This window comes from Dendropsophus ebraccatus, chromosome 3 (assembly GCF_027789765.1).
Source record: "Dendropsophus ebraccatus isolate aDenEbr1 chromosome 3, aDenEbr1.pat, whole genome shotgun sequence".
In the NCBI taxonomy this organism is placed as follows: domain Eukaryota; kingdom Metazoa; phylum Chordata; class Amphibia; order Anura; family Hylidae; genus Dendropsophus; species Dendropsophus ebraccatus.
In genome coordinates, this window is record NC_091456.1 from 176,931,724 (window position 1) to 176,949,113 (window position 17,390).

General features: G+C 44.7%; 1 protein-coding gene across 1 annotated transcript in view; it reads left to right on the forward strand.

The window, feature by feature from the left end:
• MYO5B (myosin VB) overlaps positions 1 to 17,390 on the forward strand; it is a 156,565-nt gene that overhangs the window by 87,897 nt on the left and 51,278 nt on the right. Inside the window, exons 6-7 of the mRNA XM_069963199.1 lie at positions 3,791 to 3,934; positions 15,038 to 15,119. Coding sequence (XP_069819300.1) covers positions 3,791 to 3,934; positions 15,038 to 15,119 — 226 coding nt within the window. The remainder of the gene's footprint in view (positions 1 to 3,790; positions 3,935 to 15,037; positions 15,120 to 17,390) is intronic.

A 17,390-nucleotide genomic window follows, 5' to 3' on the forward strand; every position in this document is an offset into this window, starting at 1 on the left:
TTAATCCCGATCATACTCACATTACTGTGATTCAGAGCCAGGTACACCATGGATCCATGACGTTCCTTCCCAGAAATAGAAAATGAGGCTAGTGGGAATGCTTCTCCCAATATCATAGGTGTGGCACCCTGGATGAGGCTGGCAGCGCAGATAATGGGCAGATGGACTCATCATTAGCCTGCCGATTACATTATGCCGTCATCTGTTTGTTGTGTGACTGGATACACAGATCAGTCATTCTCTTTAAAGGCGGCCATGCACATTAGATGGCCGAACGATCATCTGATTAACAATGGTTTCTTACACAAAGCCAAACACGTTTTAGTCTGTATTGGCTGTCACAGTCGTTTAGCCTGGCCGTACATGATCAATGACAATGGGTGAAAGACAAATGAATAGTCTTCCTCGAAAGATCTTTTGTTTGACTGTGATTTTTGGATATAGTGCCAGGTGCCTGCAGTACGCAACACAGCCATTGGTGGCAGCAGAGAGGCAATTACTGCTGCCAGTCAAAAAAAAAAGAATGAAACTGACTTAAAGGACTTTGACAATTTAATGGCCAATTTTAACAAGTGGTTTGGGAAAACTCTACTAAACTGTCCGGATCCCACCCCTGTTTATAATCAGTTACTGTCCCGTCTATTTTATTCTACTGAAAGAGTAGTAGTTACCTGGAACAAACTTCCAGCCGAGGTGGTTGGTAAATCTACAATAACAGAATTTAAACCTGCCTGGGATAAACCTATATCTATCCTAAGATAATAAGAAAGGAAATACTAAAAGGGCAGACTAGATAAACTAAGTGGTCTATTTCTGCCGACAATCTTCTATGTTTCTATGCAGTTTTTGCCGATTTGTCGGCAGTAGACAACAAGTGTTAATTTATAATAGGAATGGATGGGAAGTAATGAGATAATATTGTGAGTACTCTGGGCCGGTCTGATTCAGCAAGAAGCCGTCTCCTATAAAATAAAGCAGAGAATGTAACTACAGGATGATACAGTTGCCGATAACCAAAGGACATGATAAATTTACTTGCCTCAATCTATTCTTACATTTTTAATTGTTTAGGTTTTTTTTTTCTTTTTAATGTGCATTACCTTAATGCATTAAGGTAATGCAATTAATCCTTCCTTGTTAGAAGATTCTTCTAACAATAACCTGATCACATATTATTCCTCTGCTGGGATCACCTATGATCAGCTGCGATCTATGGGCAGTCCTGACTAGTTTTGCATCAGCACCCCCAGAGGGTAAATTAGGAACTGCACTGTGCCCTCACATATCAGTGGTTTGTTGGGGGATCCAAATAACCAGTGTACCTATGACAAGGCCAGGCAGTGTTGCCATTGGGATGCTGGAACAAATAGGCAGGTATATAAAGGGTGTCCGTCCCCTCCGTCTTTGATACCCTGGATAATTGCTGGGTGGCTATTCAGAAATGCCTGGTGTAACTAGTAATTTATTATTCCCGTTATTATATATCAAGTGTATAATGGACAAGGCACAGACCTGACAGATGCCCTGTGTGTGGCCCCAGGGATGCATGGAGAAATGTCACCTGTAGCCGGGATCAGTCTGTATATGGAGAGTTGTGGTCCCTGGGTCATTTGCCTGGTCTCTTATTAGGTCACACACAGGAAAGGCGACTGATAGGAGCTCCGGCTCTCAGGTTACTGGGGACTGAATGGAGTTCTGTGGAGATCTTCTTTATCCTCAGGTGGAACAGGCTAAGCTTTGTATGGAGCGCCCCCGGGCTGTGAGAGGAGCACAATGTGGTCACAGCAGGGTCATAGACACCCATATACCTGTATGCATATAGATTACAGTGTGTTCGAAATATCTATCTAACTATCTATCTATCTATCTATCTATCTATCTATCTATCTATCTATCTATATCTATCATCTATCTATCATCTATCTATCATCTATCTATCATCTATCTATCATCTATCTATCTATCTCCTATCTATCTATCTATCTATCTCCTATCTATCTATCTATCTATCTATCTATCTCCTATCTATCTATCTATCTATCTATCTATCTATCTATCTCCTATCTATCTATCTATCTATCTATCTATCTATCTATCTATCTATCTATCTATCCAGATAAACATATATGTTTCCTAGGATAATAAGGAAGGAAATAATATAAAGACAGACTAGATAGACCAGGTTTCCCTTTTTTGGGTTGTCTGTGAGGAAGGATATACAATGCTTCTGTATAATGCCACCTTTTGGAGGTAGTTTTTCCTTTAATGGTGTGTTCACACCTACAGGATCTACAGCTGATTTTCTGCAGCAGATTTCATTTAAATAACTTAACACAGCATCAAATCTGCTGCAGATCCTGTAGGTGTGAACGCACCCTAAGGGTACTATTCCACCAACAGATCTGACGAAAGATTATCTGCCAAAGATTTGAAGCCAAACCCAGGAACAGACTATAAACAGAGATCAGGTCATAAAGGAAAGACTGGATTTCTCCTCTTTTCAAATCCACTCCTGGGTTTGGCTTCAAATCTTTGGCAGATAATCTGTCGTCAGATCTGTTGGTGTAATAGTACCCTCAGTCAGTATCTGACTCCATTAAGAAGTCTTATGCTGCGTTTACACGTAACGATTATCGTGCGAATTTGCGCGATAACGGTCGAATTGGACCGATAATCGTACGTGTAAACGCAGCGAACGATCGAACGACGCACGATAAATCTTACATCGTGATCTTTCATCAGGTCAGCAAATCGTCGTTCATTATACGCAAAAAATTCGCAAATCGTTCCGTGTGAATCGTTCGCCGATTTAACCAATGTGTGAGATAGGCTTAAACGATCGCAAAACGATCGCAGTGCGAATTTTCGTACGATATATCGTACCGTCTAAACGCTGATCGTTATTAAAAAAAAATCGTAAATCCGACATCGCTAATCGTACGATCGGGCCAATAATCGTTACGTATAAACGCAGCATCAGACATGACTGAGAATATAAGCCAAGCCAAACAAGACTATACTATCTGTAAGGTTGTCTGACGTGGCTCACAGTCCAATTCATGTTCTGAGAATTTTTTTTATAGTCAAATGCTGATGATTTGAAGGAAAATCTACTTGCAGTAGTTGACATCAGTTTTGCATATCCTCCTTCCCGAAATTCCCAGTGGAGCATGAATGGCCTGGAAGTCTAGACACGTCTTAGGGCCCTATTCCACCGGACGATTATCGTTTGCATAATCGTCAACGATTAACGATCTCAAACGACCGCTATTGCGAAAGACATTTCAACGTTGACTCATTTCCATGGAACGATAATCGTTACTTATGATCGTAATTGCGATCGTTTCTCTTCGCTATTTATTCGCTATTGCATTCGTATCTATTGCGAACGACCAAACTATGTCTTATTCAATGCGAACGATTTGCAAACGAGCAACGATAAAAATGGGTCTTATAAATAGGTCTTATAAAGCGATCAACGATTTCTCCTTCAGTCGTTAATCGTTAACTGCATTTCAACCAAACGATTATCGTTTAGATTCGAACGATTTAACGATAATCTGAACGATAATCTTCCGGTGGAATAGGGCCCTTAGTTTTGCAGCTCAATTCCATGGAAGTGAATAATTGTGAACTGCAATACCACACACAACCTGAGGACAGGGGTGACGCTGTTTTTGGAAGCAAACAGCTGTGCTTTTACTAATCCTTGATAACCTTTTAAATCCTTACATTATATGCCTGCATTTTATCTTATCCATACATTGAACCAATATTTTTTCTCATACAGGCCATTGGAAATGCCAAAACCACCCGCAATGACAACAGCAGCAGGTTCGGGAAATACATCCAGATCGGGTTTGACAAGAGATATCACATCATCGGTGCCAACATGAGAACCTACCTGCTGGAGAAGTCCCGTGTCGTCTTCCAGGTTTGTGTCCCTATGTGCGCCACGTTATCGCATTGCCCGTATATAGCATCGGCATAACCCGCAGCGCTGTACAAGGGGATAGTTCTGCCCGTATATAGCACCGGCATAACCCGCAGCGCTGTACAAGGGGATAGTTCTGCCTGTATATAGCAGCGGCATAACCCGCAGCGCTGTACAAGGGGATAGTTCTGCCTGTATATAGCACCGACATAACCTGCAGCGCTGTACAAGGGGATAGTTCTGCCCGTATATAGCACCGGCATAACCCGCAGCGCTGTACAAGGGGATAGTTCTGCTTGTATATAGCACCGGTATAACCCACAGCGCTGTACAAGGGGATAGTTCTGCCTGTATATAGCACCGGCATAACCCACAGCTCTGTACAAGGGGATAGTTCTGCCTGTATATAGCACCGGCATAACCCGCAGCGCTGTACAAGGGGATAGTTCTGCCTGTATATAGCACCGGCATAACCCACAGCGCTTTACAAGGGGATAGTTCTGCCTGTATATAGCACCGGCATAACCCACAGCGCTGTACAAGGGGATAGTTCTGCCTGTATATAGCACCGGCATAACCCACAGCTCTGTACAAGGGGATAGTTCTGCCTGTATATAGCACCGGCATAACCCGCAGCGCTGTACAAGGGGATAGTTCTGCCCGTATATAGCACCGGCATAACCCACAGCGCTGTACAAGGGGATAGTTCTGCCTGTATATAGCACCGGCATAACCCACAGCGCTGTACAAGGGGATAGTTCTGCCTGTATATAGCACCGGCATAACCGCAGCGCTGTACAAGGGGATAGTTCTGCCTGTATATAGCACCGGCATAACCCGCAGCGCTGTACAAGGGGATAGTTCTGCTTGTATATAGCACCGGTATAACCCACAGCGCTGTACAAGGGGATAGTTCTGCCTGTATATAGCATCGGCATAACCCGCAGCGCTGTACAAGGGGATAATTCTGCCCGTATATAGCATCGGCATAACCCGCAGCGCTGTACAAGGGGATAGTTCTGCCCGTATATAGCACCGGCATAACCCGCAGCGCTGTACAAGGGGATAGTTCTGCTTGTATATAGCACCGGTATAACCCACAGCGCTGTACAAGGGGATAGTTCTGCCTGTATATAGCACCGGCATAACCCACAGCTCTGTACAAGGGGATAGTTCTGCCTGTATATAGCACCGGCATAACCCACAGCGCTGTACAAGGGGATAGTTCTGCCTGTATATAGCACCGGCATAACCCACAGCGCTGTACAAGGGGATAGTTCTGCCTGTATATAGCACCGGCATAACCCACAGCGCTTTACAAGGGGATAGTTCTGCCTGTATATAGCACCGGCATAACCCACAGCGCTGTACAAGGGGATAGTTCTGCCTGTATATAGCACCGGCATAACCCACAGCTCTGTACAAGGGGATAGTTCTGCCTGTATATAGCACCGGCATAACCCGCAGCGCTGTACAAGGGGATAGTTCTGCCCGTATATAGCACCGGCATAACCCACAGCGCTGTACAAGGGGATAGTTCTGCCTGTATATAGCACCGGCATAACCCACAGCGCTGTACAAGGGGATAGTTCTGCCTGTATATAGCACCGGCATAACCGCAGCGCTGTACAAGGGGATAGTTCTGCCTGTATATAGCACCGGCATAACCCGCAGCGCTGTACAAGGGGATAGTTCTGCCCGTATATAGCACCGGCATAACCCGCAGCGATGTACAAGGGGATAATTCTGCCCGTATATAGCATCGGCATAACCCGCAGCGCTGTACAAGGGGATAGTTCTGCCCGTATATAGCACCGGCATAACCCGCAGCGCTGTACAAGGGGATAGTTCTGCTTGTATATAGCACCGGTATAACCCACAGCGCTGTACAAGGGGATAGTTCTGCCTGTATATAGCACCGGCATAACCCACAGCTCTGTACAAGGGGATAGTTCTGCCTGTATATAGCACCGGCATAACCCACAGCGCTGTACAAGGGGATAGTTCTGCCTGTATATAGCACCGGCATAACCCACAGCGCTGTACAAGGGGATAGTTCTGCCTGTATATAGCACCGACATAACCCACAGCTCTGTACAAGGGGATAGTTCTGCCCGTATATAGCACCGGCATAACCCACAGCTCTGTACAAGGGGATAGTTCTGCCCGTATATAGCACCGGCATAACCCACAGCTCTGTACAAGGGGATAGTTCTGCCCGTATATAGCACCGGCATAACCCGCAGCGCTGTACAAGGGGATAGTTCTGCCCGTATATAGCACCTGCATAACCCGCAGCGCTGTACAAGGGGATAGTTCTGCCCGTATATAGCACCGGCATAACCCACAGCGCTGTACAAGGGGATAGTTCTGCCTGTATATAGCACCGGCATAACCCACAGCGCTGTACAAGGGGATAGTTCTGCTTGTATATAGCACCGGCATAACCCACAGCGCTGTACAAGGGGATAGTTCTGCCTGTATATAGCACCGACATAACCCACAGCGCTGTACAAGGGGATAGTTCTGCCAGTATATAGCACCGGCATAACCCACAGCTCTGTACAAGGGGATAGTTCTGCCCGTATATAGCACCGGCATAACCCACAGCTCTGTACAAGGGGATAGTTCTGCCCGTATATAGCACCGGCATAACCCGCAGCGCTGTACAAGGGGATAGTTCTGCCCGTATATAGCACCTGCATAACCCGCAGCGCTGTACAAGGGGATAGTTCTGCCCGTATATAGCACCGGCATAACCCACAGCGCTGTACAAGGGGATAGTTCTGCCTGTATATAGCACCGGCATAACCCACAGCGCTGTACAAGGGGATAGTTCTGCCTGTATATAGCACCGGCATAACCGCAGCGCTGTACAAGGGGATAGTTCTGCCTGTATATAGCACCGGCATAACCCGCAGCGCTGTACAAGGGGATAGTTCTGCCCATATATAGCACCGGCATAACCCGCAGCGCTGTACAAGGGGATAGTTCTGCCTGTATATAGCACCGGCATAACCCGCAGCGCTGTACAAGGGGATAGTTCTGCCCGTATATAGCACCGGCATAACCCGCAGCGCTGTACAAGGGGATAGTTCTGCTTGTATATAGCACCGGCATAACCCGCAGCGCTGTACAAGGGGATAGTTCTGCCTGTATATAGCACCGGCATAACCGCAGCGCTGTACAAGGGGATAGTTCTGCCTGTATATAGCACCGGCATAACCCACAGCGCTGTACAAGGGGATAGTTCTGCCTGTATATAGCACCGGCATAACCCGCAGCGCTGTACAAGGGGATAGTTCTGTCCGCCATCTGCAGGGCTCTCACTTTAATCTCTTTATCCCTGGCACAAACTTTTAAGAAACTTTTGCCTTAAAAGAAAGAAACCGTAATTGAATCCTGCCCGAGTGATGGAATGAGAAGACGGGATCTCGGCTGAAAAGAAACATTTAGAGATTGAAGCCGCTTCCCCGGTGAATGACAAATGTCCCGTCACTCGCTGCTGCCCCGCGTACAGCGTCTTCAGTTTTTCTGCCAGATTGATTTTTTTCCCCCCCCCTTCTTTCTAAAAACTCAATGATGAAAACAAGGACGGGGAAGGAGCCGGTAGTCACGGCTGTTATACACAAGGCCGACTCTGTGAAGCGGAACCTTTCTACTGCATTCAGTCTTACGCTGTGACTCAGGGACAGTGCAGTGAGTAAGGGTCCTATTACACGGAACGATTTTTAACGATTAATGACTAACGATAAAAGATCGCGAATGAGATTGTTTATCGTTAACCTGAAATCGTTCACCATATTAAACAGAACGATGGTCGTTATTGCGATCGTTACTATGATCGTTTATTCCTTCTGATCCCAGCAAAACAATGAACAATGTGCAATTACACTGAACGATTAGTGACAAATACAGAACTTGAGCGAACGAATGTGGAATTACAGCAAACGATTAACGATAATTTTAGGTTCAGATCTAAATCAACGATCAACGACACACAAACGATTTTTCAATCATTGCCTGCAATTACACAGAACGATTATTGTTTAAAATAGACGATATAACGATTTTTTGCACGATAATTGTCCCGTGTAATAGGGCCCTAAGGGTCTGTTCACACATTGCATTCAACAGGGATGTACTGTATATCGCATACATACCTTATAAGGACCCCTTAAAAGGTTCTTCCAGCACAAATCCTTGTCTTTCAAATCAACTGGTTTCAGAAAGGTATATAGACATAGGTATATAGAATTTACTTCTATTTAAATATCTTAAGTCTTCACTTATCTGCTGCTGTATGTCCTGCATAAAGTGCGGTATTATTATTTTCAGTGTGACACAGAGCTCTCTGCTGCCATCCCTGTCCGAGACAGGAACAGTCCAGAGCAGGGGAGGTTTTCTTTGGGGATTTACTACTGTTCTGGACAGTTCCTGACATGGACAGAGGTGGCAGCAGAGAGCATTGTGTCAGATTGGAAAGAATACACCACTTCCTGCAGGACATACAGCAGATGATAAGCATGGGAAGACTGGAGATTTTTAAATAGAAGTAAACCAGCTAATTTGAAAGGAAAATATTTTCGCCGGAGTACCCCTTTATAGTAAATGATATGTTCAGATAGAGTTGATATAGTGTGGATTTTCCACAGAGGATTACAGTATTACAAACTTGCGGCCCATTCAACCATGTATTAAATCGGCTCCACAAAAGTCATGGGACAAACGTTTTCTCATTTGTCTACCAATTGCTTTTTACCTGGTCCAATTGTTGGCAATGCGCGTACCTAGCAATGCTCATTTGCCCAGTGATAGGGTCTGATTCATAGTAGAAATAAGGCTGTGGTAACATTGGAAATGTTTCTTAATGTACACCCCTGGTTTATGTCCATTAAAAAAAAAACTGCTAAAAATGTGATACTCTCCTGCCCCATTCCCCTGCAGCTGCCGTTCCACTGGCATCCAATGCCCACTGTCACGGCTTCTTCCTCATTCCAGTGATAAATCATCCCTGCAGGAACTGCCCGTTCAGCCAATCAAAGACTGAGACGGGACACCACTGCGGCCAGTGATTGGCTGAATGAGGCAGTTCCTGGGGGATGACTCATCACAGGAACCAACAAGAAACTGGGACCAGTATCTGTCAGAACAGCAGCTGTGGGGGGATCATGGTAGGTTAGTATCACTTATTTATTATTTTTACACCACCACCAGCCATATACAAATAGATTATTCCTTTGAACAACTCCTTTAAGGACTAGTACTTTATTTTTTTTTCTTTTACTAGAAATGCCCTTTAAAGGGCAACTCCAGCAAAAAAAAAAAATATTCTTTCAAATCAACTGGTACCAGAAAGTGCCAGAGATTTGTAATTCACTTCTATTAAAAAATCTCAAGTCTTCTAGAACTTATCAGCTTCTGTATGTCCTACATATCTATGTCTATGACATGCAGCATCTGATAAGTACTGGAAGACTTGAGATTTTTTAATAGATGTAAATTACAAATCTCTGGCGCTTTCTGGCACCAGTTGATTTGAAAGAATTTTTTTTTGCTGGAGTTGCCCTTTAAATAAGAAGGGTCTTGGACAACTTTAAAGAGAGAAGAGAACAAAGGATTACACAGTGGGAGCTGTGTGAAAGCCGGTATTCAGAGGTCAGAGAGGTCAGTGCTGACTTCAGAGGAGATATCCCGGTGATGTAGCTGTAAATTAACTCTGTTGTCCTGATTTGGTGCCTCATCTCCCTCCATTCCTCCCCTCTCCATAGAGAACAATGAAGACAGGGGGGAGAGCTTCAAACTGCTTTTTCATTATAAAAAAGCATTTTTCGGCTAATCAACCCAATTACAAAGTTTCTTAAAATCGCCTGTACTATTGATTTCTGCAAAAAAAAAAAAATTAAAACATTAAATGCTACGTACACTTTAACCTCTTAAGGACCCATGACGTACCGGCACGTCATGGATCACTGTCACTTAAGGACCCATGACGTGCCGGTACGTCATCCCTTTAAACGGGCGCCGCGGCCGGCCGGGTCCCGATCGGGGGAGATAGCCTGCTATAATACATAGCAGGCCATCTCTCCCTGTCGGCATGGAGGGTTGTTAACCCCCCCCATGCCGACGATCGCCGCTATTGGCTGATAAGCCCATAGCGGCGATCGGAACCTTTCCGGGCCATCGGTGGCCCGATGACCCGGAAAAAAATGGCGGTCGGTGCTGTCCGAGGACGGCACCGACCGCCATTACTGTAAAAAGTAATGGTGGTCACGGTACCACCGTCCCGATCGCCGTGAACGGCCGGCCAGCCGGCCGTTCACGGCGATCAAAGTCCCCACAAGTAATAAATACCTGCTCCGGACCCCTCAGCTAGGTAGCTGAGGGGTCCGGAGCAGGTATTTGTACATTACTCACCTGTCCCGGGGTCCTGATCGGCGTCTTCCGGGTTCCCGGCGTCCACTTCCTCTTGTCGGGACTTCGGCTTCTTCCGTGAGTCCCGATCGTCTCTTTCCGGCTCCAGCGTCGTCTATTTTCGTATTTTTCCGGCTCCAGCGTCGTCTATTTTCGGATCTTGCGCTCTGCTGCCCCCTAGCGGCTGATAAGTGTAATACACGTATCAGCCACTACAGGGATGTTCAGAATGTAGTAAAAAAAAAATTTTTTTTCCCAATTTTTTTTTTTTCTATTTTCCGCACCCTATCGCCGCTGAGTGTTGATCAGCATCGCACGAAAGTGCGCTGCTAATCAGCAACTCCTCCTTTTTGGCGTAGGGTGTTTTTTTTTTATATCCTACTGCCACGGTCTGCTGATAAGTGCCGAACATAAGTGCGGCATTCATCAGCAACACCATTTTTGGCGTAGGTTTTTTTTGTATACTTACTGTAAAAAACACGTAAAAAAACACTACATTACACCACACTACATTGAATAAAGTTTTACACTACACCACTACATACCCCATATACCAATCCCCATATAAAGATGGCCCCCAGGGTGTTTTCGGTGTCGGACGCATACATTATTATTGCCTCCGACACCAAAACAGCCAGTGAGGATGAATTGGGGGGATCCTTCTTTCCTCCATTCATCCTCATCCTCCTCATCATCCAGTGACGTGTCTGGGAGTAGCGTAGCGTACGCTGCCCCCCAGACACGTCTTTTCCGCCAGTACCGTCCCAATAAGAGATGACGGTATGGCGTGAAATTCTACAAACTCTGTGAGCGTACCTCAGGGTACTCTTACAGATTTAGGGTACGTGCACACTGCGGAATGGCGAAGGATAACCCTTTGTGCATTCCGCAGCTGGCACCCGCCGGTGGACTGATGCAGGGGCGCATCTCCGCCTGTGTCATAGACTCTATCCTATGCACAGGCGGATTCCATTATCCGTCATTCCATCAACACGTTGGACGCAGAGCGGAATCCGCCCGTGCATAGAATGGAGTCTACGACACGGACGGAGACGTGCGCCTGCATCAGTCCGCCGGCGGGTGCCAACTGCGGAATGCACAAAGGGTTATCTGTCGCGATTCCGCAGTGTGCATGTACCCTTAGAGTGTATGAAGGAAGGGACACCTGAATCCAGCCGCCAGATGCCCCCCCCCCCATCCTCGGAACAAGTGGGAAGATCGTCCGGGAACTGATCATCCCACTGCTGGATAAAGGTCACCACCTGTATGGGGATAACTTTTATACCAGCACCCCCCTCTTCCGGTCCCTCGCTGCCCGAGCTACTGTAGCTTGCGGCACGATCCGAACATATCAGAAGTAGTAATAGAGCCCTAATATTTAGCAGCCATGGAGCGGACCCAGCGCTTCTGGATATGAAGGACCCCGTATCGCACCAGGACAACATTTTCCAGGTGACGTCCCCCACACTGGAGAACAGGAGACCCCAGAAGAAGTGCAGAGTGTGGAGTAACAGGGGGATCAGGAAGGACACCATTTACCAGTGTGACACCTGTCCTGATCCCCCCGGCCTCTGCATACTGGATCGCTCCAAGGCGCACCACACGTCACTGGAGTTCTACATTATCTAAATTCTGTCCCTTATTCCTATGTCAGGGGTCACGTTGATCCAGGGATTATTCTGATCGCCAATATGGAGTCGGGAAGGAATTTTTCCCCTGTGATGAGGCTACTGTCGTCTGCCTCACGAGGGGTTTTTGCCTTCCTCTGGATCAACACAGGTTGAATTTGATGGACACCTGTCATTTCCAACCTTATAAACTAATAATTGGCCTAATACCCCCAAATAAATTAGAATTGTCCCTTTTCCCCAGCTAAGTAGGTATGGCCGCCATTCCCATTAGAGGATGCCATGATGCAATTACAAAGCCTCTGTGCGGCCAGGACAGTAGAAACCCCCCACAAGTGACCCCATTCTGGAAACTACACCCCATAAGGAATCTAACAAGTGGGGCAGCGGGTATATGGCCCCCTGGTGACGGCCACATTTGGGACGTGAAAATGAAAAAAATGGTATTTTTTATTTTCACGGCACATGTCCTACACATGTGCCCATCACTAGTGGGGTCCATATGCTCACTGCACCCCTTGTTAGATTCCTTATGGGGTGTAGTTTCCAGAATTGGGTCACTTGTCGGGGGTTTCTACTGTTCTGGCAGCACAGGAGCTTTGTAATTGCGACATGGCCTCCATCCCCCATTCCAGCCTCTAAATGGCGCTCTGTCCTTTTGGTGACTTGCCCTGTGCCCATATGGCAAATTATGTCCACATGTGGGGTATTTTCGTACTCAGGGGAAACTACCCTACACGTTTTGTGTTCATTTTCTTTTTTAACCCCTTGTGGAAATGGAAAAAAATCAAGGCTAGACCAACATTTAGTGTAATTTTTTTAAAATTTTTACTCTAAATCATTGATCTTGTCTTGATTTTTTCATTTTCACAAGGGGTTAAAAGATAAAAAAAAACACAATGTGTAGAGCAATTTCCCCTGAGTACGGAAATACCCCACATGTGGACATAAAGCGCCATGCGGGTGCAGGGTAAGCCTCCAAAGGGAAGGTGCGCCATTTGGTTTTTGAAGGCTGGATTTGGATGGAATGGATTTCGAGGGGCCATGTTGCATTCAAAAGGCCCCTGTGTTGCCAAGACAGTTAAACCCCCCACAAGTGACCCTATTATGGAAACTACACCCCTCAAGGAATGTAACAAGGGGTGTAGTCAGCATATGGACCCCACTGGTGACGGGCACAAATGTGGAACAATGTGGCGTGAAAATGAAATATTAAATTTTTTACACTATAATGTTGGTCTAGCCTTGAATTTATCATTTTCACAAGGGGTTAAAAGAGAAAAAAACACACAAAATGTGTAGAGCAATTTCCCCCGAGTCCGTAAATACCCCACATGTGGACATAAAGCGCCATGTGGGTGCAGGGCAAGCCTCCGAAGGGAAGGAGCGCCATTTGGATTTTAGAGGTTGGATTTGGCTAGAATGGATGATGAACGCCATGTCGCATTTACAGAGCCCTTGTGCTGCCAAAACACTGTAAACCCCCCACAAGTGACCCCATTCTGGAAACTACACCCCTCAAGGAATCTAACAAGGGGTGCAGTGAGGATATGGACCCCTGGATGACGGGCACATTTGTGCCATGAAAGTGAAAAAATGAAAATTTTCACTTTCACGTCACATTTTTCCACATTTGTGCCCGTCACCAGTGGGGTCCATATGCTCACTGCACCCCTTGTTAGATTCCTTGAGGGGTGTAGTTTCCAGAATGGGGTCACTTGTGGGGGGTTTCCAGTGTCTTGGCAGCACGAGGGCTCTGTAAATGCGACATGGCCCTTGAAATCCATTCCAGTGAAATCCAGCTTCCAAAAGCCAATTGGCGCTCCTTCCCTTTGGAGGCTCGTCCTGCGCCCGCTTGGCACTTTATGTCCACATGTGGGGTATTTCCGTACTCGGGAGAAACTGCGCTACATGTTTTGTGTTTTTTTTTTTCCTTTTATCCCTTTGTGAAAATGAAAAATTGAAGGCTAGAACAACATTTTAGTGTAAAAAATACTTTAGTCTTTTTTCAAGCCATATTGTTTGGAAAATCTGTGAAGCACCTGTGGGGTCCAGATGCTCACCGCACCCCTTGTTACATTCCTTGAGGGGTGTAGTTTTCTAAATGGTGTCCCTTTAGGGGTGTTTTTTAGGTTTTGGCACCCCAGAGCCTCTGCCAACCTGAAGTGGTACAGTCAAAAATGACCAAAAATAACGGAGCCATTGAAATTCACTAGGCGCTCCCTTATATCTGAGGCTTGTGGTTGCGTCAAATAGCGCAATAGGGCCACATATGGGGTATTTCTATAAACTGCAGAAATGGGGCAATCAATATTGGGGTGCATTTCTCTGGTAATAGGTTTATAATTATGAAAAATATTGGATTACAATAAAATCTCTGCACAGAAAATTAAAATTTTCAAATTTCTTACACACTTAGCTTTTATTTCTGTGACTCCCCTAAAGGGTTAAAAAACTTTCTGGATGTGCTTTTGCAGAGTTTAGGGGGTGCAGTTTCTGAAATGGGGTGCTTCGTGAGGCTTTCTAACACACAGTCCCCTCAAATACACTTTAAACCTGAACAGTTCCCTAAAAATATCTGATTTTGAAATTTTACTGAAAATTTGGAAATTTGCTGCTAATGTTTTAAGCTTCCTATTGTCTAAAAAAAATGAAATATAGTTTAATAAATGCCGCCAACATAAAGTAGACATGTTGCTAATGCTATTTAATATATAATTTATGTGGTATAACCATTTTCTGTATAAGCAGAAAAGTTTTAAAGTTGGAAAAATGCATTTTTTCACAATTTTTCACGCTATTTTGGGTTTTTTCATAAAGATTCGTTATAAGTATCGACTCCAATTTACAAGAAATGTGAAGTACAATATGTCACGAGAAAACAATCTCAGAATCAGCCGGATAGGTAAAAGCATCCCGAAGTTATTAATGAATAAAGTGACACTGGTCAAATTCATAAAATTTGCTCCGGTCCTTAAGGCCATTTCAGGCTCTGTCCTTAAGGGGTTAAGTGATTTGTAGGTTTGTTTGTTCCGTACTAACCCTTCTATTCCATTACCAGGCAGAAGACGAGAGGAACTACCACATCTTCTACCAGCTCTGCGCCTCTTCCGGTTTGCCAGAATTTGCCGACCTATCACTATGTAAGTCATTTCTCACGGCTCAGCTTTTCTTCGCTCATAAACATTCTGTTAGATGCGAAAACAGAATCTGTATAAATCCATTAGATTGTGGTAATGAATAATTATATCCCACAGATGTGAGATGTAACTATATGAGCATTACACCCTATCAATAAAGGGAATCAAATCTAATTCCGTAATGGCTCACCGGGAGGCGGCAGCTGTAAGACGCCATTGAGGCCGCTATTATAGGACAATTACCAACTGGTAATTTTGTCTTATATGTAATAAAAAAGAAAAACGAAAGGGATTTTACAGGATTAGAAATACATGGCTACTTTTATTTGCAAACAGCGCCACTTCTGTGCACAGGTTGTGTATGGTACTGCACTTCAGATTTATTCACAACAATAAAATAGATGTTTTTAGTCCTTCTCTTCTATTGGCTTTAAGATAGGGGGGTTGGTGTCAGAAGACAGAGTTATAGGGGTACTCTGGCGAAAATCTTTTTCTTTCTGTTTTCCGAAAGTTATATAGGTTTGTACTGTACTTCTATTTGAAAAGCTAGAGTCTTCCAGTACTTATCAGCTGCTGTATGTCCTACAGGAAGTGGGGTATTCTTTCCAGCCTGACACAGCGCTCTCTGCTGCTACCTCTGTCCATGTCAGGAACTGTCCAGAGCAGTAGCAAATCCCCATAGAAAACTTTAACTGCTCTGGACAGTTCCTGACATGGACAGAGGTGGCAGCAGAGAGCACTGTGTCAGACTGGAAAGAATACACCACTTCCTGCAGGACATACAGCAGCTGATATGTACTGGAAGACTGGAGATTTAATAAAAAAAAAAAAGTAAATTACAAATCTATATAACTGATAAGTTGATTTGAAAGAAAAAGTTTTTTGCCAGAGTACCCCTTTAATACAGGATAGTGGAAAACCACAGACAAAACTCTCAATCACTTTGATAATTCACATTTGCAGATTTCACTCTCTTTTCTTCCGCTATAATATAATTGCTGAATCCCTGCTGTGCCTATTATTGGAAATTGTAGTTATGTAAGCGGTGTATAGTAATTGCCTCTATTACTCTGGGTAATCACTATTGATATACTGACTATTACTGTAACTTAAAGTGCAACTTGATAAGTTACCCAAAGTGCACCTTGTATTACAATCACGATACATTAGAAACATTTTCTTGATATAGTCAGTATTGTCTTTACCACAGAGCACAGTTCTCCCTTCCCCAATTGTACAGTAGAAGTCCTGTAAAGTTTGCCTTTAAAGTGTCACTGTCGTTATAACTTTCAAAATCTAAATCATCAGTAGATGTGATATAAAGCAAGTTTCCAGAAATCCAGGTCCACTCTCCTAAAGGCAGCTATATCACAGCTATACTTACTATATCCAGGTCCAGTCTCCTGAAGGCAGCTATATACTAGCTATACTTACTGTATCCAGGTCCAGTCTCCTGAAGGCAGCTATATAACAGCTATACTTACTGTATCCAGGTCCAGTATCCTGAAGGCAGCTATATAACAGCTATACTTACTGTATCCAGGTCCAGTATCCTAAAGACAGCTATATAACAGCTATACTTACTGTATCCAGGTCCAATCTCCTGAAGGCAGCTATATAACAGCTATACTTACTGTATCCAGGTCCAGTATCCTGAAGGCAGCTATATAACAGCTATACTTACTGTATCCAGGTCCAGTCTCCTGAAGGCAGCTATATAACAGCTATACTTACTGTATCCAGGTCCAATCTCCTGAAGGCAGCTATATAACAGCTATACTTACCAGGGGCGTAGCTAGGATTCATGGGGCCCCAAAGCAAAAAACTGTACAGGGCCCCATGAATTCTGTACGCTCCCCTAACTCCCCCCCCCCCCCCCCCCCCCCCACTGCCAAACACAGACAATGACACACATATACACACACAGAGGCACCATTAACATATATACAGATATGCCACTGACATACACACACATATATACGCTGTAATGTGATTACACTAGTGCTGATGTATACACCATGAGTAGACTGTACACAGTGAAATCATCTCAGTGTAATAAGAAATACTCAACCAGAAATAAAAGAAAATGCAGCAGATATTAGTGGTGGCTTCTTTTATTAGAGCCCAGCATTAATAGAAGCTGCTGCAGAACATCTTTGGGAGCAAACCTGTCAATCACTTGAGACACAACTGACATACACAAACACACACATATACACCAGTGTTACAGACATTGCTGACATACACACACACACACACACACACACACAGCCA